Below are 24,060 nucleotides of genomic sequence, written 5' to 3'. Positions count from 1 at the left end.
AAGGTAAGAGGCCAGGGGCTGAAATGAGGACAAGGATCTGACAAGTTTAAAACATGTATTTAAAATACAATTTATAAAATGCTTAATCTGCCGACTCAGGAGCCCGCGGTGCGGGGTGGGGTGGGTGGGCATCTCCCTCTACATCAGCAGAGCAAGACTGCGGGGTGCGGCCCTCCCTCCCAATCCCTTCTGTTCACACACCCAAGGGGCCGATGTGCACCCCTGGGATCGCACGACCACGAAACAGGACCCCAGAGGTTTCTTTGAGTCTCTGCTTACCAGGGAGGCTGGGTGCAGCCCTGCCGGCCCATCCCTGAGCAGAGCACCCCCAGATGGGGCAGAGCAGGGTATGGCTGGGCAGGGCAGGGCTGGGCGGGGCAGGTGGGCTCTGGAAGGGGCTGATGGTAGCAGATAGGGTGTTGCCTCCTGCCTGCAGGTGGGGAGCACCCTGATTGAGTGGGCTGAGAAGGGCTGGTCACCAGGCCGGGACCCCCAGCTCCTTTGGTTATAGGCTGACATCAGAGTAGTGGCTCATGGGAAGCGGTTAGCTGGAAGGGCTGTGGCCTGGCTCATGGGGTCTGGGAGGAGCTGGGGAAGGGACAGTACCATGAAGGCAGATAAAGGGGCAGCAGCTTCAGGTTCCTGCCCCTCATCCCCCTGGGGATTTCCAAGCCAAAGCCTGCAACTTACTTAAAAAAAGAAAAAAAGAAAAAAGAAAAAAAAAAAGCACTTAATGAAAGACAACTACAAAAAGAAAAAAGAAACAAAAACAAAAAACAAAACACACACACACACACACACACACACACTCCAAACCGTTTTCCCATTGCCCCTCCCACCTCCCCCCACAAGTCTCCTCTTTCATTTTTTTTTTCTTTCATTTGCCTGCCACCTCTCCACCTGGGAAGCCAAAGATGTGACTGTTGGTGGGTGGTGACAGGCACATGTGGGCAACAGCTCCACCTTTGGCCAGAGGGACGTGGGAGAACCAGTCCCTGCCAGGTTCTTAATCTGCAGAGCCCCACCAGCTGGTCTGCCCTTGGCTCCCACTGGAGCAGGCAGGACAAGAACAGGTGGTCCTGAGGACTGGGCAGTCGGCACTTCTCAGGCCTTCCACCTGGACTACCTCTGTATCCTTCTCCCAAAAGACAGTCTCACCATGGGCCAGAAATCACTATTACTTGAGGATGGGCACTGGACATTTAGAAGGTGGACACTTGGTCAGGGCAGTGCATGTTAACATAGCAGCCAGTGTTCTTCCTGTCCACTCTTGGAGGTGACCGTTCCTCCTGCGATTGAGCTCTGCTCTAGCACCGCTCCCAGACACTTCCTGGCTTCCCAGTTCTAAGGCTGTGCCGTGGACTAGTCAACTGACAGCTGGCCCTTCCTCCTGAGGGGAAGATGTTTTGAGACATACCTGGGCCTGACTTACCACTTAAGGACAAGGCTGAGACCAGGTGAACCGAGGTGGAGAGAGCCTGAAACCCTAGCCTGCCATCAGGGCTGCCACAAGATGCCCTAATCCAAAATCATGCCAACCATTCCAAACCCCACCTGCTAGCCAGGAGTGTGAGGCCACCTGGCTGGCTGGGGAGGAAGGTGCAGTGTGCTGGGAGGGACCAGAGGGCCCAAGAGGGGGCAAGCTGTGTAGAGCTGCTCTCTGGGCACTTGCCCTCTAGCTTGTTCTGCCCAAGGAGCCAAAGCAAACTTCCAAGCTCCAGGGAGAGGAGAAATCATCTTCATTCCAAGTCCTCACTCTGGAAAAAGGGGTGAAGGGTGCCCAGACCACGGGGAACTAGTTGGCCATCCATCTTTGCAATGCTTCTTCTCCCAACTCTATTCAGACTGGTCTGTTCCCATGGTACTGGTTTCACATAGGAAGCACACCAGGTACAGGGACTGAGCTGAGGCCACCAATGGAGTTGGAGCACTCGCAGACCCTTCAGAGTTCTATCCTCGCTGGAGTGGGCAGGTCTCTCTACCTTCTGACCACACTGAGCAAATGGCCCGAAGTCCCGGAGCCAGACTCTCTCCTGGTCTTCTTGTGCTGACAGCAAACACTTGACAAGCTTCCTATCCCTTGCTCCTAAGGCAGGAGTGCAGCCTCACTCTCTGATGCTTCCTGCTTTCCTCTAGAAGTAGTAAGCCTGGCTGGTAGGAAGCCACCCTGAGGGGTAGGGGAAGGGGAAGTCTGTCACTTTCCCTATCTCCCAAAATACTAGAGGTGGGGTTGGCACCCTCCCCAGGCTCTCTGAGCCTATAGAGCTAGCCCTGTCTCCAGGCAGGGCCAAGAGGCCCGGAACCTAGCTGGGGGAGGGAGGTAAAGGCATGGGGTGCTCATCTGTCCTGGGGCTACAGAGCCCTGCCCCTTTTCTGGGCGGCAGTAGGAATACAGAAGCTAAGCTCACCAAAATCCTATTGGTTAATGTTTCTAGCAAATTTCCCAGAAACATTTTTAAGTAGACTACCAAACTACCCTTTCTCAATTAAAAATTCATTAAACTGCTAAAACCCCTCCCATGCACTTTCCTTGCAAATCAGATATTTGTATAAACAAACAAAAATAGGAAGGAAAAAAAAAAAGGAAAGGATATTTTCAAATGGAACTTACTTTTTAAGTGATGAAGACATGCACTTAGGGGTGGGTGGGTGGGAGTTCTCATTTGTGTTTTGAAATCCCAAATTAATGAGCATGATAAACTGTTATTGCTGGCACTGGCTTTACCCCAAGTGGCCGAGTGGCACTGTCTGACTCTCTACTCTGAGTCCTTGATGGGACCCCCAGCCCTCCCCCAGCCCCCACCCTTTCCCTTTCCATTGACTTGGAACAGCCCTTGTTGATGTGCCAATCACAGTGGGAAGGGGAGTAAGGGGGGAGGTCACAGTGCATGGGGTTCAAGGTCACAGTGGGCGGAGCAAGGGGGATCACAGTGCAAGTAAGTCAGGTCGTTCCCTCTGCTCAAGTCCAGCTGTCTGCCACGGCAGTGCGACCCGTGGTGGACGACCCAGGAGGTGGTGATGGCGGCAGCGGCGGCATCCTTTCTTGCCTGCATTTATCTGCGCTGTTTGAAGCCTTGTGACCCATCGGGACCCAAAGGCTGTCTGATCACATTATTGGGCTGCCTGCTGTCTTCGGGCTGGGAGATCCTGGTTGGCCTGAAGGGGAAGATAAGAGGAAGGACTGAAACAAAATATAAAAGATGCCCCCAAATCATAAAAACAATCATGCTTAAAGCTGGGGTGGAAGTCACAGTGGCTATCAGCTAACTCTGGTTCCATAAGCCTGCTTCTTTGGCAAGCAGGCTGGGACATTTCCTTAGTTGGGAGATCCAGGTGGACAGGGGTTGGTGGTCCATGCTCACCTCCAGCAGCTATAGCATTCTCCCCCATTTGGAGGCAAGGGGTTGCTCAGGAGCCCGTGTTGTCCAGAAGGCATAGATTTTCCCGTGTTGGCCAGGTAAAGACCCCTAGCCATTAGCTCAAGTGAGCCAGCACCCTCCATTCTGCCTCCTGTGTGTCTCTAAACCATGTAGTTAGTGGCTAACCAATATTACTAGAGATGATGAAGGAAACGGGCTTTTCCACTCTGGGAAGGTGAGGACTGAGAGAGGAAAACAGATAAAAGATGTCCCTTCAAAATAAGGGCAGGGCCCAGGTGCAATGGTGCATGCCTGTAACCCTGGTGACTCGGGAAGCTGAGGAAGGAAGATTACAATATCAAGGGCAGTTTCAGCAACTTAGTGAGACCCTGTCTAAAAACAAAACAAAAACCAAAAAGGCTGGGGATGGGGCTCAGTGGTAAAGCATCTCTAGGTTCAATTCCCAGTACCAAAAAAAAAAAAAAAAAAAAAGTTCAAAGATTAGTTCTTTAAATCACAATATATCAAATCACCAAAGAGGCCATTCCAAGTTAGACCATTTTAACAAATACTGCTTCACTAGGAAGTGACAAACTGATACAGTGTAACCTCTGGTACTGTAGGGGAAAAAATACTGAGAATGAGAAAGAATTTAGAAAATTTGCACAGTGGGCTACTGGAGATCCAGAATATAACACTGAAGCACTTAACTGGGTGCTCCCTACCATCCACACAGGGCTCAGCACCCTCCGGCGACTTGCTCGTTCACAAGGGTGTGTGATGACTTGGTGAGGCAGGGATTTACCACTGACCAATTTCTAGAGATTGGGTGACAGGTTAAGTGGTTCTCAAGTGGCAAATTTTGACTCGCAGTCTGTGCCTATAGCCTCTATAGCACTGCCGTTGTGCTTGCAGACTGCCAACAACCCCCACCCGATGGCATCAGCCCCCCTCCCCAGGCCTCCAGAGCCTGCCAGGCCACTGCAGTGCAGACTGAGCAGGCCCAGCAGGCTCCTCACAGCCAGGCCCTGCTGCTGCTGCTCCTCCCAGGGTGGCCGGCCACACTCACCTGTCGAGGATGGGTTTCTCCTGCTCTTCCTCAGGGCTGGCGCTGCCCAGGATCCGCTTCCGGGCCTCAGCGTACTCAGCCTCCCGCTGGGCTAGGGACTTGACAGGAAGGGCTGGCCTGCTGGTGGAGTTGGGGCTGCTGACCACACCGTTGCTGGTGGGCCTCTTGAGGATGCGGATCTGTGGAGGGGGCCCCGTGGGAAGGCTATCGTCTTGAATCACAATGGGCACTTTGGGAGGAGATTTGGATTTCCTGCTGACAAAGAGCAAACACAGCTTCACAAATCCCATCCTTGACCAGGAGGCCCTCTAGCCCCATGCCCCACCTTTGTCACCTTCTTCCCTCTTTCCACTAACTCTATTCATCAGCCTCTGGCTTCTGACCAGACATTCAAATTCCCCTCAAGAAGGGTCTCTCAAGAAAGCCACCTTGTCACCAGCTCAGCAGCACCCAGGAACTGCTGCTCAGCTCTAACCCCTGGCCAGGGGCCAGAATGCTTCCTCAACCTGGGACTTCCACCCATGTCTACCCACGGGCACAGCAAGCACCATCTGGCCCCTGAGGCAAAACAGTTCATGGTCAAAATCCAATAACCTCAGTTAAAGTCCCAGCCTTCCTATGAAGGGCAGTGTCAGAGGCAGGTGGCCAGCCTGGGTCTCCACCACATGGGCTCCAACCACACACTGCCAGAACCTGTTGCACCACACTGCCCCAGCCTTCCGCTGAGAGCGACCTGTCTCCCAGAGACCAAGACATCCGACAACTGAGTCGGCCTTTCCAAAGAGCTGAGCAGAGAAACCTCCTTCCCCAGGGTTCTGGTCTGCTGGACAGCGGCGGGGCTGGGATGGAGGGTGAGCCTGAACAGGGCTTAGCAGTGCTCAAAAGAGAAGCACTGCTCAAAGTTGGTGGGTGTACACATCAAGGCCACATGTCCACAAGGAGAGGTGGAACTAACAAAACGGGAAACAGCACAGGGAGGGAGAGGAACAAAAGCCACAGGAGGAGAAAGGAACCAATGCAGGAATGACCCCCGACACCAGCCACCAGAACCCTCCCCAAGCTATCAGCTAGCTTCAGAACCCAACAGACACACAGGGGCCTTTTCCAAAGCCAGGGCTATCGGGAGGGCTAGGGACCTGAGGAACAACAGGGGGAGGGGCCTGGGGTAAGGACAGTGCACCTACTGAGACAGACAAGGAGCCAGAGTTCCCTGGGGAACACCATGCAGCCTGTTGGGCAAATCCAAGTCTTACCCTCCTTCTGCTGCCTGTCCCTGGGAAAAACCAAGCTACCCAAGCTCAAAGTCAACTGTCACCTGCTCTGGAAACTCATTTCCTCCTCTCCGGGGTGGGGAACAAAGATATCCTTAAAGATCTCTCAACTTCCTAGACTCTTTACTTTCAGGATCCCCTCAACTGCCAAATCACTGCGGCCCCAGGGAAATCAACTGTCCAAACTCCTCATATCACAGAGGAAGAACCTGATTCCAGAAGGGACGACTTACCCCAAATCTCAGAGCAACTGGGCACAGCCAGGCCTAAAACTTAAATGTTGCAACTTGTCACCTCGACTGTCCACCAGATGACCTCACACGAGGGGACCACTGAGGTCAGAGGCAGGAGCAACACCCCGGCCTCACTCCCAAAGCCTTGAGCCACCATGCCCTGGTCCCCAACTGGGAGGGAAGGGTTTGCTGCCCAGGAGCCTGGCCTGCTAAACCTAACAGCCAGCTGGAGAACACTGCTGACTGCGCAGCTCTCCTTGGCGGGAGCACAAGTTCTCAGACCAGACAGCAGCCTTACCTCTCCTTTTGTGTGATCTTCAGTTTTTTTTCCAATCGTCTGTCTATTTCCTAGAGGAAAAAAATGTATATAAAAAGTGGAAAAAATCTCTCTCAAATAAAAACTTACGTCTTTATTTTCAGAGCTAAGGGCAGTGTCTTCTCTAGCCAGGGACACACGACTGTGTCCTTTGAGATAATGGAGGCAGACTAGACTCTGGGGTTTGGGCTCCTGGCTGCCTCTGTGGGTCCATCTCCTCCTAGTCCATGGCCACAGCAATGATTCTAGATATTGTCCAGCTGGGATCTTTGCACAGGCTCCAGACTTCTGGCCTGTCCTTCACTGAGCCACTCAAATCAACTTTCTGAATACGTGTGATCATGTTACTTCCCCACTCAAAACCCTTCAACTGCCTGCAGGGCCACATCTAAGCTTGGGAGCAGCCTCCCCCACACCTCCTCCTGTCTTCTGTTCCCATCCTGCACCATGGCAATCCCGAGCCATACAACCCGAGAACCCCAGTGCTGCTCCACCTGGCTCCAAGTCCTCTACCCCTGCAAGCTCCCACTTATCCTGCAAAACCCAGATGTCGCCTCTCCTTTATGAAGTGTTGCTCCTGGCGGTAAACACTCCCTGTCACTTTCCTTCATGGTCACACATATTAACTATTTTATAGTCTATTTCTTACTGGTATGGACTTGAACTCTCTGTGACTACATCACCTAGCAAAAGGCTTAGAGTAAAACAGAAGCCTAATATTTATAGAACTGAAGTGCCTAAGTCTCCTAGTGCATCCAGGAGAAGGGACAACAGGATTCCTCTTGGAACTAGAGCCTGGCAGGACTCAACTAACACAAAACCACCACTTTAGAAAGAAGCAGAGAGAAGTCAGGTTGAGAAAAACAGAAGAGAGTCCACCGTCTAACACATCTGGCCCTGAATTCCCACTGTGCTGGGCCTAACTTCCTGTCATGAGCAAAACAGGGGCACCCTTGGCAGTCTGAGCCAACAGCTCCCAGGACAAGAGCTCTGTGAAATCTCCATGCATGGGGGGTAAGGACTATACACAGGGCAAAGGCCAAACTTCCCAGCTCTTGGGCTGTCCCACTGCTTTTCTTTATGGGGTGGGGGGATCATCTAGCTATTGGAAAAAAAATACTATATGCAAAATTATGTGTTTCTCTGGAGAGCCAATCTCTTAACAGCAACTCTCAGCCAGGAGTGGTCAGCCCCACCCACCAAGTGGCCAAGTCAAGACATGCTTGGTTGTCATTACCAGGGGAAAATGCTATTGGGTCAAGGCCAGGGAAACTGCTAAACATCATACAATGCACAGAACAACCCCCACAAGGAATTAACTAGCCCCCAGAGTCAACAGTGCTAAGGTTGGGGAACCCTGATTGGTAAGATACATGGGATTTTCAAAAAAGTCCATCACCTGCAAAATATTCAGCCATATGGCCAGAAGGTCTTAAGATTTGCTGAGATGCCTCAGAGCCTTGTGTGTGGTGGCCCTTTTCATGAGTGCTCTGTGCTGCACGCTACAGTTCACAGGGGCAGTGCAAGCTGGCCAGCTCGAGCCAAACCTTCTGAATTTTCACTGATTCATTTGAGCTACTCACTATGGGAAAAATTCTTTCTAGTAAATTAAACAGTTTATCATTATTTTGGCTATAACACCTTTCCATCTTCTTATTTGTATCTCTTATAAACAACATGGAGTTAGATGGAATCATATGAAGCTAGATTTAAATCCAGCCTAACATACCCACCCTGAGTGATGCTGAGCTAGGTTTAAGTCATATTTGGCAAGCACAATACACGCGATTCTGAGCATTTTGGAGTTTCTGGAAGGCTGGGGAGGTGCCAAAACGAAGCCTCTTAATCTTCTCCAGCTTGGAGCAAGTTAAGTGCCCAATGAACATTCAGTGATTACACTGAAAAGGTTCACCAAGTAAAAGAATGAGAATGACCTGGATGCTTCCGTGAACTGAAAGACACACAGAATCTGTGCCCTCTGTAGAGTTTACATCAGAATTGTATTAATTCTATTAATACCTGCATTATGTCATGCTTAACTAACCCCAGCTACTTGAGAAGCTGAAGCAGAAGAATTTCAAGTTCCAGGCCAGCCTGAGCAACTTAGTGAGACCCTGTCTCAAAAAAAAAAAAAAAAAGGCAGGGAACAGGGATGCAGCTTAGTGGTAGAGCGCTTGTCTGGCATGTACATGCTCATTCAATCTCAGGATGGAATGTGGGGTGAAGGGACCGTGTTATATTTCCTGAGTAAATACTACATCTCACCTGAGTCTAAAGCCCATCACCTTTTAAGGGTTCTTCAAGAATTTCCACAAATAACGTCTTGTTTCATTAAAATTCCACACTGTATCACATCATTCCAATCTGAAAATAGACTGCCTATTCAAGTTCCTCCATCATAAACACAAAATTTAAAATCTGTGGGATTCAGATACCTTCAAACAGGGTTGAGACCAAGTGCCTGCATAGGCTAGGCAAGCAGCCACACTACACGCAGCAGCACACCCAGAGAGTGAGGGTACTGACCATAGGCCACCAACTTCTGGCTGACAGGGCCAGATCCATTTCAAGAAACTTTGAGTTCAAGATTTTTAACGGAAAAGCTCTGAATTTTAAAAATTTTATAAATCTCACTTTATCACTACGAGGGAGGCAGAGGCAAATGGGTCTAATATATTAGCTAAATCTGAGAGGTCCCTCTTCTCTAAAACTCTAGGAAAGATAATCTGCCCAGCACACAGACCTGAGTGGAAGACCTTCAAAAGAATATTATGGGGGGCTGGGGATGTGGCTCAAGCGGTAGCGCGCTCGCCTGGCATGTGTGCGGCCTGGGTTCGATCCTCAGCACCACATACAAAGATGTTGTGTCCGCTGAAAACTAAAAAATAAATATTAAAAAAAAAGAATATTATGGGGGCTGGGGCTGTAGCTCAGTGGTAAAGTGCTTGCCTGGAAAATGTGAGGCACTGGGTTCGATCCTCAGCACCACATAAAAATAAATAAAGATACTATATGTTCATCTACAACTAAATAAATATTTAAAAAAAAAGAATATTATGGGGCTGAGATATAGCTCAGTTGGTAAAGTGCTTGCCTTGCATGCACAAGGCCATGGGTTCAATCCCAGCACCCCCCCAACACACAAAGAATATTATGGGTCATATCTAAGTGAATGTGCTTTTGTCTCCAAATAACCAGCCTACTTGGCATATAGTTTTATTGGTTTAAAAAATGCCAGACATCAAGGGCTGGGGGTACAGCTCAGTTGGCAGAGTGCTTATCTAGCATGCACAAAGCCCTGGGTTCAATCCCCAGCACCAAAAAACAAAACAAAACAAAACAAAATAAACCAACAAACAACAACAACAATAACAAAAAAAAAAAAACCATGCCAGACATTAAGGTAAGCCACTGGTAAATGTCATTAGATATTGATCCTGTTATTTCCCCCAATTCCACACCACACTCTGTACTGCAATAACTAAAACTCCCATCCAACCCCATCACAATAGGCAGGATGGCTTCAGCAGAACTGGAGAGGGATTGTTCCATCAGATTACAGAATGGAATAGAAATCCAAGCAGCTCTGGTGAAAAGTGGATCCTGGCCATGGCCAGATGGCCAGTCAAACACTAGCATGCTGAGAGTTATCCAAGCAGGACGGGGAGTGCTTTGCCGGCAGTTGGAGAGGTTACCGTGTCTCGCCCTTGGAATCTGTCCAGGTATCATGAGTCAGTCTACTCTCTGCTTAGACAAGGCCCTGCAGCCAATCTGCTCTCAGATTCTGCTCTGGAAAGCTGAACCACGTTAAACCTTTCCTACAGGATACACTACAAGAACAGACATCTCCTACAGAGATTCAACATCTCAATGCAATCAAACAGGCTTCACACACCAACATGGGCCTGAAACTAGGAATGGAATTACCAAGGGGCACCCTCTCTCTTTACAAGGATGCACAAATCCCTGCCCATGGTCAAGGCACCTGTTTTAGAGGATCAACCTCCATGGCTAGTGCAAGAAACACATAAGCCCTGACTATTCCAAGTGGACACCGGGGCACAAGGCCAGTATAATGGCATAAGCACATTGCAGGGTGTGGCTAAGGTCTGCTGTGTCATGGCTTCTCCTCCTGGAAAGGCTCTTTGTTTTTGCCAAGTAGCACTGAGCAGGCTCCAGATTACACGGTGCTCTGATGAGTGAGGTGGCTTCTTTTCTGGGTCCCAATCCTAAGCAAAAGGTTTGCTGTTGCCAAACTTGGGCATGGCTTGCCTGTGGCATTACACCACTACAAAAACATAGGACACGCTGCTGCTTTTTTTTTTTTTTTAGTTGTAGACGGACACAATATCTTTATTTTATTTATTTATTTTTATGTGGTGTTGAGGATGGAACCCAGGGCCTCATGTGTGCCAGGCAAGCGCTCTGCCAATGAGCCCCAGCCCCAGCCCAGTACATGCTTGTTGTTCTCAGAGAACAGGCAAAGCCAGAGGGAACAGTGGAGGTGGGAAAACAAAAGAACCAGGAGGAAAGGAGGTGGTTTTAGACAGCCTGGCCCTGTGGGGAGGTAAAGGAGAGGCCACAACCATGAGGTGACAACATCTGCAACAAGCTGACCTGACTGCAGCTTGCAGTGAGTGTGCTCACGGGAGCCTCCAGCAGAAAGCTGCCAGGGTGGAAGCCTAAGAGTGCGCTGGGGACAAGGTCATTCCGAAAAAAGAGGGCAGGGAAAGAGCCACCCAGGACAGCCTAATTTGTTACACAGTCACAATCTGTGAATGGAACAAAGAAGACAAAGAGGACAGAAATGTGCCTGCAAGGCCAGGCCCATTATAGCATCAGGCTCACTCCCTTAACATTAAGAGAATGAGAAAGGAAAAGAGAGGAGAGAGGAAGCACAGGAAAGGCAGAGGGAAATACGCAGGCCATTCTGGGCCTTGGAGTAAAGTGCAGCAACTACAGCAACTCAGATGGAATGTTCAGGAAATAGACTATCAACTCACCTAGGGGTGATGAAGCCCTGGGGGATTGACTCCAACTAGCCAAACTCACAAGAGAGAAAGTGAACAAGCCCAGATCCTCACCTGTCACTCTGCGAGGGTGGGAGTGGTGTTCTGCCTTTACTGGTGCCTTTCCTGCTGCTACCTACGCAAGAGCCACCACCAGGTGTAACAGAACCAAGGCAAAGGAACAAACTGCCCTGCTCCATCACACCCGGCTCTCTGGTCACTAAGAAAGAAGGAAAGCTGTCTTGATTTAAGTGGAGATCTAGAGACAGCACCCTTGGTTCTCAGCTCCGATTTGGTAACACAGTGATTAAGGAACTTCCTGGATAATGTGCCTCTCACATTCAAGAAAGACAACTGGTCTTAAAACTCCCTGTGAGGGCTGGGGATGTGGCTCAAGCGGTAGCGCGCTTGCCTGGCATGCGTGCGGCCTGGGTTCAATCCTCAGCACCACATACAAACAAAGATGTTGTGTCCGCCAAAAACTAAATAAATAAATAAATATTAAAATTCTCAAAACAAAAAAACAAACAAACAAAAAAAAAAAAAACAACTCCCTGTGAATCAATATGTCCCACAGGGTCAACTGGTCTTGCCTGGTGTCCTTCAGTGTCTAAGTGGACAGGGAGGGGGGAGGGAGGATGTAGAAGAGAGAGAAAAGGGATTTCTCTTAGAATCAGAACCTGGCAAATACTGATTAACACAGACCCCAAATTTTAGAAAAACACTTAGGAGGAGATAAGACACTGAAAAGGAGTAGAAGGCAAGTTCCCATAACCACATTCTGGCCCTGAACTTCCACCATGGCAGAACCCATGTTGGGCCTCAGCTCTTCAGTCCCAGACAGGACACTCATGTCCCTGGGCAGGAGGTGGCCAGTACTGGGCTCTTCTGGCAAAGATCTCTCATTAAGCTGCTTCATGCTTCCCATATCAAAAGTCTGGATGAGACTCTGGCTTTTCTTGTGCAGCCCCAATTCCACTTAGGAATAAAGCAAAGAAATTTATAAGGTAGAAGCAATCTACAGCAGCAAAATCTGACCTAAATCAGATTAAAAGGTCTTCAGTGGTGGAGCATTTGCCTGGCATGCATGAGGTCCTGGACTGGATCCCCACATACACGATCTCTGTACACTTAGTGTGCAACCCAAAGAGATTTCTCCAAACAATTGTCAAGTAGATTTGTTTAGTTTTGCTTCATCCCCTGCCATTCCCCCCCCCCCCGTCTCATTCTCTCTCAGTGGTATTGAGAATTCAATCAACTATTGAGCTACATCTCCAGCCTTTTTTATTTTGAGACAGGATCTCGCTAAATTACCCAGGGTGACCTTGAACTCCCTATCCTCCTGCCTCAGCCTCTGAGTGTACTGTTTCTCTGTTAGTGGCAATAATAATGACAGAGTCCTACCCCAGCAGGACTGGCCTCCAATGTTCCTTCTTATTCTACCATCCCTGGCAGTTCCAAACAGGGAAACACCCAAAGTCCTATCACACCAAGATGATTTCACAGTGGCGCTTTAGGATCACTGTCAGGTTAAAAACTAACTAACTAACTGAACTTGCTGGGTGCAGTGGCGCAGACCTGTAACCCCAGCAACTCAACAGGCGAAAGCAGGAGGGCTGCAAGTTTGGGGTCAGTCTTGGCAACCTTGTGAGACCCTGTCTCAAATAAAAAAGGTATGAGGATATAGTTCAGTGGTAGAGTGCCCCTGGGTTCAATCTCCACTACTACAAAAGAAAAAAAGAAGAAAGAAAGAAAAAAAAAAAAAAACATCTGAAGTAAACAGAAAAAAAAAAATAAAAAAAAATCTGAAGTAACCAGAGATCATGCGTGCGTGCATTGTATAGTTGTATATATAGAACAAATAATTCAAATAATTCTTACTTGCTTGCCAGGAAAAAACCACCCTTTGCTTTCCTTTCCAAGTGCATTCAGCTTTTAGGGCGTTTCTACGCTGGCCAGCAGGGAGTCCCTTGGGCAGTGCTTTGCACTAGCTCTAGCCTGTTACCCAGTGTGGGCGGTCTTTCTCATATAGCCAGTCCAAACCAAGATGAGCGTACATTCCAGGCCTGGTACAAAGGAGTATAAAATACTTTATTCACACGTTTAATATTGATTATATGCCGAAATAAGGCCATTCTGATACATCGGGCTCAACAAAAAATATTAAAACTTCACCTATTTATTTGCACTTTTAAAAGGTGGCATCTAGAACATGTAACACAAGTGACTCTCACTGTGCCCTCTGCTGGACAAAACTGTCTTGGAGTCTAAAAAAGCTGCCAGGGTGGAACAATGTCCAGCATGTCCAGCACCTGGGGCATGCTGCTTGCTGTGTGCACCTGTGATAGTGGGCCCTGTCAGACTGGCTAACAGCAATGAGCACTGACATAGTGCGAGGGTTGGCTCAGGCCCTTCTCTGGATGACGTTCACCACTTCTCTTCAATCCAACTCTCCAAGCCCTTGCAGCCCATTCACCCTGAACTCGTCAAAGTCATCAAAGACCTCCCCTGCTTCCAAATTCAGTGGTGAATTCCAAACCCTCATTTCCCTCAAGCTCTCAGCAGCACCTGACAAGGCTCAAGGGTCCATCCAAAAAGAACTTCCCAGGTGGGCATGGTGGCGTACACCAGCGGCTCGGGAGGCTAAGGCAGGAGGATCATGAGTTCAAAGCCAGCCTCAGCAAAATCGAGGTGTAAAGAAACTCAGTGAGACCCTCTCTCTAAATAAAGTACAAAATAGGGCTGGGGATGTGGCTCAGAGGTAGAGAGCCTCTGAGTTCAATCCCCAGTAGGGTCCTCCAGAATAAGAGAACCTTCCAGACACTGCTTTAGGTGTCCTGTCTACCTCCCTGGTAGCTTCTTCCCACACTCTAAAGAGGCTGGACCCCTTCTTGGGCCATAGGTTCCTCTTCCTCGTCTGACCCTTGAGATTTGGATATCTCTTCTTCTATGTCTACAATGGCTTCTTAAGTGGCCACATCTAGGCTCACAGCTTTATGAACACCAATACTTAATTTCTGACTCAATGCTCCCTAGATTTCAAAAAGCATCCACCTTCTTCAGTCTCAGCAATTCCTGTCTTCCAGGGAATTCCAAAGACTTGGGAGAACTCCGATGTCTCTTTCAACAGGACTTGTTGCGCCTACTCTCAAAACACTCTCTTAACTTTCTCCATCTTCCTGCTGCTGCCATCCTGGTGCAAACCGCCAATGATCTCGAATGGACAGCTGCAGCTGCTTCCTACTCAACCTGTCTCCCTCTCTCACCCCAGGCGGGCTCCATCTCTGAGCACATCCACAGCCCTCTTCATTTCTTATTTTGAGATAAGGTCTTGCTAAATTGCCCAGGCTGGTCTTGAACTTGTGACCCCCTTACCTCAGCCCCTCAAGTGGCTGGGATTACATGCATGCACCACTGCACCAGGCTTCTGTGCTTCCACTCTTGCTTTACAGTTTATTTTCCACATGGCTACAGTGAATCTTTTAAAAATCAAGTTAGCTCTGACCATGGCTTCCTATGCAAGGTGCTATCATCCACTATGGCCTACGGTCTCCCCCAAACCTGGCTCCCTCTGACTCCTCTCCTATCACTTTCTCTTCCCACATGTGTCTACTACATCAGCCTCTATGTATCCTCAGACAATAACAATCATGCCCCAGCCTCAGGGCCTTTGCACTTACTGTCCTCTCTGCCTGGGATGCAGAGAGGTTTGTCACAGACTTCCTTGACTCTCTCCTGTCTCTGAGAGGCCTTCTCAGACCACTTCAATGGCACCTCTACTACAATCACTTTCTTTTAAAAACATTTTTTTTAGTTGTAAATGGACACAATACCTTTATTTTATTTATTTATTTTTATGGTGCTGAGGCTTGAACTCAGTGCCTCACACATGCTAGGCAAGTGCCCTACCACTGAGCCACAACCCAGCCCACCACAGTCACTTTCTATGTCCCTTAATCTGTTTTACTTTTCTTGTGTGTACATATGAATAATTTTTTATTTGTTATTAATTATCCCCACTAAACAGCAAGCTTTGATGGGATATAATTTCTCATTTTTCTGAGTGAACAGCAAGCTTTGAGAGTAGGAATTTCATGCGCTGGCTTTTTCCAGAGTGCCTAGAACTGTACCCGACACATATATTAATGAACAATCCAAATGAAACAGGATTTTTTAACCAATACACCCAATTTTACAAATGAAGAGGAATCAATTCAGAGAAGGTATGTCATAAGCCGAGCAAACAGCACATGTCTGTAGTCACAGCTACTTGTGGGCTGACACAGGCAGATCTCAAGTTTGAGGCCAGCCAGGGCAACAGAGCAAAACCAGACGGTGGGGGGAACAGACAGAAAGACAGACACACACAACACATTTCTCTCTGTGGGAGAAACTTAAAAAATTCCCATCTTGAGATAAGACTGTCTGGCTTTGGGTACTTCTTCAAAGGATGTCCACGGGGAAGCAAGGCCTTGTCGCCCTTTATTCAGCAGGGGCCCAGGTACAAAATGTGCTCAGGATCTAATGGCTAACTGGGCAAAAAGGAACACAACAGGGAACATGCTAGGTGAAGCTGGGGTTGCAGGGAAGCAACCGTATTCAAAATAAGAGCTAAGGCTGGCTGGACGACGTGTGCAGCTCTGAGTTTGATCCCCAGAACCAAGAACACACACAACACTAAGGCTGCCTTAGGTATTTTGTGGTGAGGGCAGCAGCAGCCACATTCTCCAAGCACTTGTGACAGATGTAAGGCACCAATGTTCTCCTGTCACCACCTGGAATTCTCATCACAATCCCTGGGCTGAATTGAGCCTTGCTCAACACTAAGAAGTTAGGTGATGTGCCTGAGGTTACAGAACCAGTAAGTAACTGCCCAGAAGCCTAATCCTCCAGAGGAGGGAGCACAAAAGTTTGAGAGTGGCAGGAGAGTGGCAGCAGAACCCAATGAGGTGGGAAAAAGGCTGACCGGTGGCACCACCCACCTGCTTTTGCATCCATGCCAGGCTGATACAAGGCCAGGTGCCCTGAGGAAGGATTGAACCAGCGAAACCAACCTCCACGTTCAAACTTTGCAGAACCCAAAGGCAAACAGTTCTTCAGCAGAAACCAGACCCAGCAATTTAGATGAGTCCCAGGCCAGAGGACCTCAGAAACTTTGCAAATTCCCATCTTGAGACAAGAATGTCTACCTTTGGGTGCTTCTTCAAAGAGTCTGTGTGGGACAGCGAAACCATGTTGCCCTTTAAAGTAACAGGAAGTCAGGGAATATGGTGGGGAGACCTGCCCTATAAGTAAAATAATAGGTAAAGTCTAATGGGGCTCCCACCTTGTCCAGTTTTTTTTTAAATTGCTTTTCCCTTTCAGTTTTTAAATAACACTATGAAAAGGCACACAAGTCCTCAGAGGCAGCAAGAGAGAGAGCTTCAGTCAGTCTTAGGAACTGTGGCCCCGGCTGAGTCGGGAAGAAGGTCTCGTACTCAGAGCACCGGCCCACTCTGCTCCAGCACCATGCAACGGCACTTTACTAAGTGCTTTACAGAACTCTCCTCCAGGCAAGGTAAATGCTATTAATTCAATATCACAAATAAGGAGGATGAAGCTAAGAGAAGCATAGGAAGTAATTCAACCCAAAATTAGACCTGTCATTTAAATACCAGTCTTCTGACTTCTACTGCTACCAAAGGAGAAAAAAGGGGATGTTTACTGGCAGAGGGGGCTTACCTGTTCTTTTTACCATCTCTAACAGAGATGTCAAGGCTCCTCTCCCAAAGAAAATATCAGGTACACTGATTTTGGAGGAAGGAACAAAGTCACTACACTTCCCCCACCCTCCCAATTTTACGGTAATACCCAAGAGTGCATGTCTCAAAGTCCAGTAAGATTTCATGGTATTTAGCAAGGGACTGAATACACAATGCATTCTAAGCCTGATGGCTAATTGGGCAGAAAGGAATACAAGGGGGAACATGTTAGGTGACGCAAGGAAGACAGGAAAACAACCAACAGATAAAGGCATCCAATTCAATAATTAAAAATAACAAACAAAAATTATTTATATATTATCTTTTTCCACTTGGTTAAATATTAAAAAAAAAGGTTATCTCCCAATATGACCAAGATTTCAACCAGCAGTCACTCTCAGTATTTCCATCAACTACAGCCTTATCCATTTGGCTCTTCTGCATCAATTTCAAGTTTCTGAAACCCAAAATTGATTAGCTCATGCAGGCTACAGAAACAGGTCAATCCCAGGTGAGAACAAATAAAATACTTCAAAGGGACTGGCAACTAGTTAATTATCTGGTGACAATCAAATGTAAACAAATCCTGCAAGCCAGTCCCTCAGAATGTGGGCTCAGGACAAAAGTAGAGCTGGGACTGACCTCAGGATTTCCTTTCTAGGACCAGGGTTAATAGCACCAAACACCCCACCAGGTCACAGATGATGAATGTAAAAAGGCACTCTGCCCGCACTGCACACCTCTCAGACGCAGGACCAGTAGCTTGTAGGCCAGGAGATAGATACACAAGTAGACAGCAGAAACGGAACTGACAACAGGAAGGTCACAAATGCCTTTAAGCCATGAAGACCAGAGCGTGAGGGCTGGGAACTTGGTTCTCAAGGTCAATGAAGAGTGGTGACAGGAACTAAGAGCAGTGGCTCATACCTGTGTCTGTAATCCCAGTGGCTCGGGAGGCTGAGCCAGCCCCAGCAATTTAGTGAGGACCTAAGCAACTCAGCGAGACCTTGTCTCTAGATAAAATATAAAAAGGGCTGGGGATGTGGCTCAGTGGTTAAGCGCCCCTAGGTTCAACACCCGGTACCAAGGGGAAAAAAAAAGTGTTAACAGCCTGACCTCTCTAGACTCAAGTCATAAATGTCCTGTACAATCTCATCTAGGCATGATGAGATGAGAATAAAATTATAACTGTATTTATTATTCCTCTTGGAAAGGAATGAATGCTATTTCCTGTGTTCCTCACAGGATTTACTGTGAGGGACCCTTCTTCCCCTGCTTCCGAACCAGAGATGAAATCCAGAGCTTGTGACTTATTAGGTGTAACTGATCTACCATTAAGCCACATCCCCAGCCCTCTCTATTATTTTGAGAAAGGATGTCATATTTTGCTGAGGCAATCTCAAAATTGCAATCTCCTGCCTCAGCCTCCTGAGTAGCTGGAATTACTTACAGGTGCATGCTACCATACCAAGCCTGTGAGGAATAGCTGGTCTCAGCAGCAAAGATTTTTTTATCCACATACAGACTACTGTTGAGATTTGTTCCTAACTGCTTGGTTTTAACCTTAATTTTCCCAGCAAAATCCTCATATGGTGAGGTGTTAAAGAGAAAGATGTATGGTAGAGGCTAATAGACCTAACACTTAGTCTCACAGAGAAACCCCTGGTTTTGGTGTTAGAGATTGAACCTAAGGTTGCCTTACCACTGAGTTACATCCCCACCCCATTTTATTTTGAGACTGGGTCTGGCTAACTTGCTGAGGTTGGTTTCAGGCTTGTGATCCTCCTGCCTCAGCCTCCTGAGTGGCTGGGATTACAGGCATCACTGCTATGCCCAGCTTAGGCAAAGAAATCTCTACCATCACTACTTAAAAAAAATAAAACAAAATTGGATTAAGGATATAGTTCGGTAGTAGAACACTTGCATAGTGTATGGCCCTTGGTTCTATCTCTAGGACTTCAAAAAAAAAAAAAATATATAATATACACACACATAAAAATATCTCTCTACATATCCACATACATACATAATTTCAATCTGTACTTTGGCCATAGATTTAAGTAGCTAAACTCAACCTTCTCCTAAGAAACCAACAAATCAATGGTTGTCCTGACAGAAGAAAAGTTTCTATTCCTGTGGGGGAGGTGTGCCAGGAGTGCATACCACACCTTATGGAGACTAGGGATGTGACCAGCCAGGAACTGACACTACCTGTGGGCAGCCACCACAGTGCAGTAGAGGGGACTAGAAAGTAAGGGCTGCTTCAAGAATGTCTGGCTATCAGATCTAGACAACAGTAACTTTCTCTTGCAGGACTTTACCAACAGTTTTAGAAAGACACACTAATTCTCTTGCACAGTAAGAGGAAAATCAAGAAGGCCTGTGATTGCCTGAATTTCCAGCCCATAGTCCATGGCAACCATGGCAGCTCTCTTGCATACCCAGAGCATGCTGGGAACAGAACACCCAACCCCACGCAGCCTCAATGAAAAGGGCTGAGAAGTTACTACTGAAAAGCTCATTATCCTCCTTTCTTTGAAGCCACAGTGAAACAGATCTTTTTCCAAAGTCCAGGGACAGAATGCTCTGCATGATCATGCCTAAACTGGCCAAATGTTTTGCAGAAAATCCCTTCTGAGAACACTGTAGTCCCTAGAACTCAATTTTTCCAAAAAGACCAGAATAGCAGAGAGGGAGTCACTTCAGGCTTGGTATTCCCGAGTTTGTGCTTTCTGACACCATGACTACCTCCTTGACTGTAAAGACAGAAGGAAATCCATAGCAGATAGCCCCAAACCAATCTTTTTTTTGCCTGCTACCCACTGCCAACTGTACACACTTCATAATGACAGCAGCCAAAGGAAGCAATACAGACCCAAAGAGAAGTGGCACCACACGTGGGGGGCATGGCCTCTTCTCTAAAGAGAGGTAAATCAAAGTTCTTACCTTCTAAATTAAAATCTAGTTATGTCATACCACTGCTAAAAAAGAAAAGGGGTGGTGGTGGGGGGGCATTCAAAACTCTCCATAGCTTTCAGGATGAAGTCCAAGCTTCCAGAACCAAGTGTAAGGAAGCCCTTCTCAATCTGGGCCCTGCATACCTCTCTGGCCTCATCTCTTTCCACTTAGTCCTGCCAACCCTCGCCTCCCCTCAGCCAGAGGGAAATGCCTGTAGCTCCCAGTGCCTGCACTTCTCCCTCCAGCCTCATCTGCGCATACCTTGGCCCTACAACTTACCACGTGCCCCTCCCAGGCCAAACACAACTTAATTTGGCTGGTCTTTCAAACTTTTTTTTGAGATGGGGCTTTCATTTTTGCTCAGGTTGGCCTTGAACTTGTGATCCTTCTACCTCAGCCTCCCTAGGTCTTTCAAATCTTATGTAGGCATCATCTTTTCTACAGGACAGTCTCTGATTCCAGCCAGGATACCCCACTCAAGGTTCTTCTATAGGAATGTTGCTGTCTTACCTGTCTGACTCCTTCACTGGACAAGGCTTCAGTGCTTGGTACACAATTGGTATTCAATATACGGCACCCTGCATCACTAAAGGGGCAATGTTTAGAAGACTGGCTCATATGGACAGAAAGTAAATATAAATTTGAATTCTTTTTTTTTTTGATACTGGGGATTGAACCAAGGGGCATTTAACCACTGAGCCACATCCCCAGCCCTTTCTTGTATTTTATTTAGAGACAGGGTCTCACTGAGTTTTCCAGGTTGGCCCAGAACTGGCACTCCTCCAGCCTCAGACTCTCAAGTAGCTGGGATTACAGGCGTGTGCCACCACGCTACCCTCAAGACAGCATATTGCTCAAGAAGCACTGCCTTGGTGAAATATAAGTCATATTCTTTGAACTGTCTTTTGATTGTGAGTATAGCCCCTTGGGAGGTAATGGAACAATTTTATAGTAGACAAGTTGTTCATAGTACTAACTGAAAAAGCAAGAGCTGAGCATGGTAGCGCAAGTCTATGATCCCAGTGGCTAGGGAGGCTGAGGCCCTAAGCAACTTAGTGAGATCCTGTCTCTAAATTACAAGTAAAAAGGGCTGAGGATGTGGCTCGATCATACAGTGCCCTTGGGTTCAATCCCTGGTCCTCCCCCCAAAACAGCAGTCTATTCGAATAACATTTGAGGTGTTTCTCAAAGTCAGTCTTTCCCTGAAGACACAACAGCACTCAAATATTGCATATTCTAAAGACAGGCAGGAAACAATGACTTCAGATGTATGCACTGACACAGGAAGAAAAAAAAATTCTATTATGGTCAAACTTTTCTGTAGCACTAGAGGGCAGGAATCACCAAGGACTAGAAGTGCCTCTGGATTATGAAGAGCCTGAACTTTCACTTTCAGAATCAATCAGACCTCATTTGCTAATCACTCCACCTCCACTCAGATTTGGTTTGGCGAGCTATTGTGGTGGGGAGGTGGCCTTCAATGCTCATTAATATATATAAAAAATGTCAATGAGGCAAGGTTTGAGGTTCTACCTCTGTTACCTGGCACAAGTTACATCTTTACACCTCTGGGTTTACTCAGCTGTAAAATGGGGGCCTGCATTAGTTGACCTCTAAGCAATTTACACATTCTCAAAAAACTGAAATAATCCCCAATTTCTGCGGAATCCTATATTCATTTTTGTTCCTTTAATTTTCTCCCTACCACATTAAGGTGAGAACTCATGTTCTTATAAAACAGGTGAAGAAAGCTGGGCTTGGTAGCACAGCCTTGTAATCACAGGAATTAGGGAGGCTGAGGCAGGAGGATTCAAATCCCAGGCCAACTTCGGCAATTTAGTGAAACCCTGTAACAAAATTTTAAAAAGTTGAGGGTGTAGTTCAGGGGTAGAGCACCCTTGGGTTAAATCCCAAGTACCTACCCTCTCCAGCCCAAACACAAGGTGAGGAAAACCAAAGAAAGGCCCAGGTGTCCTAGAAACTTATCCTTTAAGTCACAAATTATGGCCCAAGCTTTTCTACAGGGGGCAGCACAAGGGGTGTCTGAGTGATTCACTCCCGTTAGTGGAAGGCAATAAACGCCTTTACTGCCTTTACCGGAAATTTGGCATTCTCTGGCACAAAGTCATTGTTAAGCACAGGCCTAGCACACAGCAGACACTCAAAAATTTTGGCTGAATGAATGGATATCCAACTGACAATTGTTATGCCCTATAAAAGCTTTAATTTACTTTCTTGACTCAAGCCAAACTCCGAGAAAGCTGGTAGGCACTGAGAACTCCACTAAATGTCCTCTGAACCAAGTACTCCTTCAAATACTCAGTTATGCTAAGTGTAAAAACATAACCGTGGGAGAAATGCTGAACCAGCGGAAAAAACTTCGAAGCCAAGTTCCAACATTCCTGGAGACATACACACCCACTGCTGCGAGGGTCAATTTCCCAGTCTTCTTCCAGGGCACCCTCCAAGGTGCTTGGGAAAGTAAGACCCAGCTCCTGTTCTACCCTGAGACACTCGACTCCCCACATAAACCCTTTAGGTGGATGTCGCTCGAGCCAGCACTGCACAGACACGGACACAGGGACACCAGAGAGGCCTCTTCCCGGCTTTGCCAGGGTCACCATAGAACCAACAAACTCTGCAAAGACCAAATTAATCCCGAACCTAGCTGAACTGGCAGTTCCTACTGAGGTGAACTATTTTCCTACAGCTGCTAGAGGCAAACGAAAACTCCAAAGTTGAGTGGAACGGTCCGTGTCCCCCAGTCCCGGGAATGCAGCTGGTTCACACTTCGCACCTCTCCCCCGGGGCGAGAGGCGGCCGGCCGAGCTCTGGGTAGCTCCGCCGGGGTCCCCGGAGAGCCGCCTGTCGCGAACTCTCACAGTAAGACTGAAAGAGGAAAAAACCCAGGCTCGCCCACCGCGGCGGATGGCGCAAAGCGGTGGGGGATTTTAGCAGAGCGGAGGGACCCCAAGAGGACCGGATGTCCCCGGGTCCGCAGCGGCCTCCTCCCGCTTCCCCCCCCCCCCGAACCGGGCACGCCGCCCCGGTCCGCGCAAGCACCCCTACGGTGAGTCCCTCCTCCTGCGAGCACATGAACTTTAAAATGGTGCCTCGGGCGGGGGGGCCCGACGGGAAAGGAAGGGTTCCAGGAGCCGGGGCGAGCGAGCGGGTGCAGGGGCCACGGAAAGAGACCCCAGGTGGCGGGTGGGGCGCCCCGGTTGACGCGCACACGGGGGCGCGGAGGGAAGCGCACCGGGCAAAGGTGGAGACAGAAATGGAACGCGGCCCCTTTAAGAGGCCTTCAAGGCACTCAGGGACCGGGGGCCTCTCCTCCACCCCCGGCCCGGTGTGTGGGGCCCTTCTTTGGGAAGAACCATCCCCGGACCCGTTCACCGGAGTCTTCCCTCACTCCAGGTCCCGCCCGGCCCTGCCCCGGGGCGGCGGCTCCTCCTTACCCCGCTGTCTGCCGCCTCCTCCCAGCTCTCAGCGACCTCCTCATCTTCCATCTTACTCGCCGCTTTCCCTCCTCCCCCAACCCCTCCCCGCGCCTGCGCCCTGAAACGCGCCTCCGTCGCGGGCGCGGGCACGTAAGGCTTTACTCAATGGACCCCGCCCCCGGCCGAGCCCGGAAGAAGCTTCAGGCTAGGGCCCACTCTAACCGAGGCTGCCATCTTGGAAGAGGGTGTGGAAACCGCGCAGCGGCCATCTTTCCTAAGGGAAACGCGTTATTTCTTGCATAGAGTGGGAATTCCACTGAAGTCATCGTCTGCAGTACAGGAAGCGCGTCTTTTGGGACCGACGCAGGCAATTACTGAAAACTTTTCTTTTTAAGTGAGTCGCAGTTTCCCTAATCTGTAGATCATGTTTTTCCTCAGAATTCTGAAAATACTCTTATATCTCAACCAAGGATGAAAAACAGCTATTAATGCATAAAACATTTTCATTTCTGATAGGGTGAAAATTTCTGATTACGGTATTTCCTGCTCATTAAGCAGTACTCCAATCATCTACTTTATATCCTCTATCGTGTGGTAGAACTGTTACTGTGAGTCGATAATATTGCATCTAAGTGAAGCAACCAGAAGGATTCTCAGCTACGGT

At 48.2% G+C, this 24,060-nt stretch overlaps 2 protein-coding genes across 6 annotated transcripts in view; one reads left to right on the top strand and one right to left on the bottom strand.

Moving 5' to 3' along the window:
- Positions 1–38: 38 nt before the first annotated feature.
- Szrd1 (SUZ RNA binding domain containing 1) lies at positions 39–23,496 on the bottom strand. Of its 5 annotated transcripts, XM_071617394.1 has the most exons (5): positions 21,662–21,681; positions 20,467–20,542; positions 6,231–6,280; positions 4,429–4,683; positions 39–3,156 (listed from the first exon to the last, which is right to left on the bottom strand). In XM_071617394.1, the coding sequence occupies exons 1-5, from the start codon at positions 21,664–21,666 to the stop codon at positions 3,054–3,056; spliced, it is 489 nt and encodes a 162-aa protein (XP_071473495.1). In that variant the 5' UTR covers positions 21,667–21,681; the 3' UTR covers positions 39–3,053. The 5 variants fall into 5 exon arrangements, with proteins under 5 accessions (XP_071473495.1, XP_027807734.1, XP_027807735.1 ...); XM_027951933.2 differs by lacking the exons at positions 20,467–20,542; positions 21,662–21,681 and adding an exon at positions 23,415–23,496; XM_027951934.2 differs by lacking the exons at positions 20,467–20,542; positions 21,662–21,681 and adding an exon at positions 23,415–23,496 and having other exon boundaries at positions 4,429–4,680.
- Positions 23,497–23,767: 271 nt separating this feature from the next.
- Fbxo42 (F-box protein 42) overlaps positions 23,768–24,060 on the top strand; it is a 99,493-nt gene continuing 99,200 nt past the window's right edge. The window contains exon 1 of the mRNA XM_027951917.3: positions 23,768–23,790. The gene's annotated coding sequence lies outside the window, so the exon portion shown is untranslated. The remainder of the gene's footprint in view (positions 23,791–24,060) is intronic.

This window comes from Marmota flaviventris, chromosome 10 (assembly GCF_047511675.1).
Source record: "Marmota flaviventris isolate mMarFla1 chromosome 10, mMarFla1.hap1, whole genome shotgun sequence".
NCBI classification, from domain to species: domain Eukaryota; kingdom Metazoa; phylum Chordata; class Mammalia; order Rodentia; family Sciuridae; genus Marmota; species Marmota flaviventris.
This window is presented reverse-complemented; position numbering and strand designations above follow the sequence as displayed.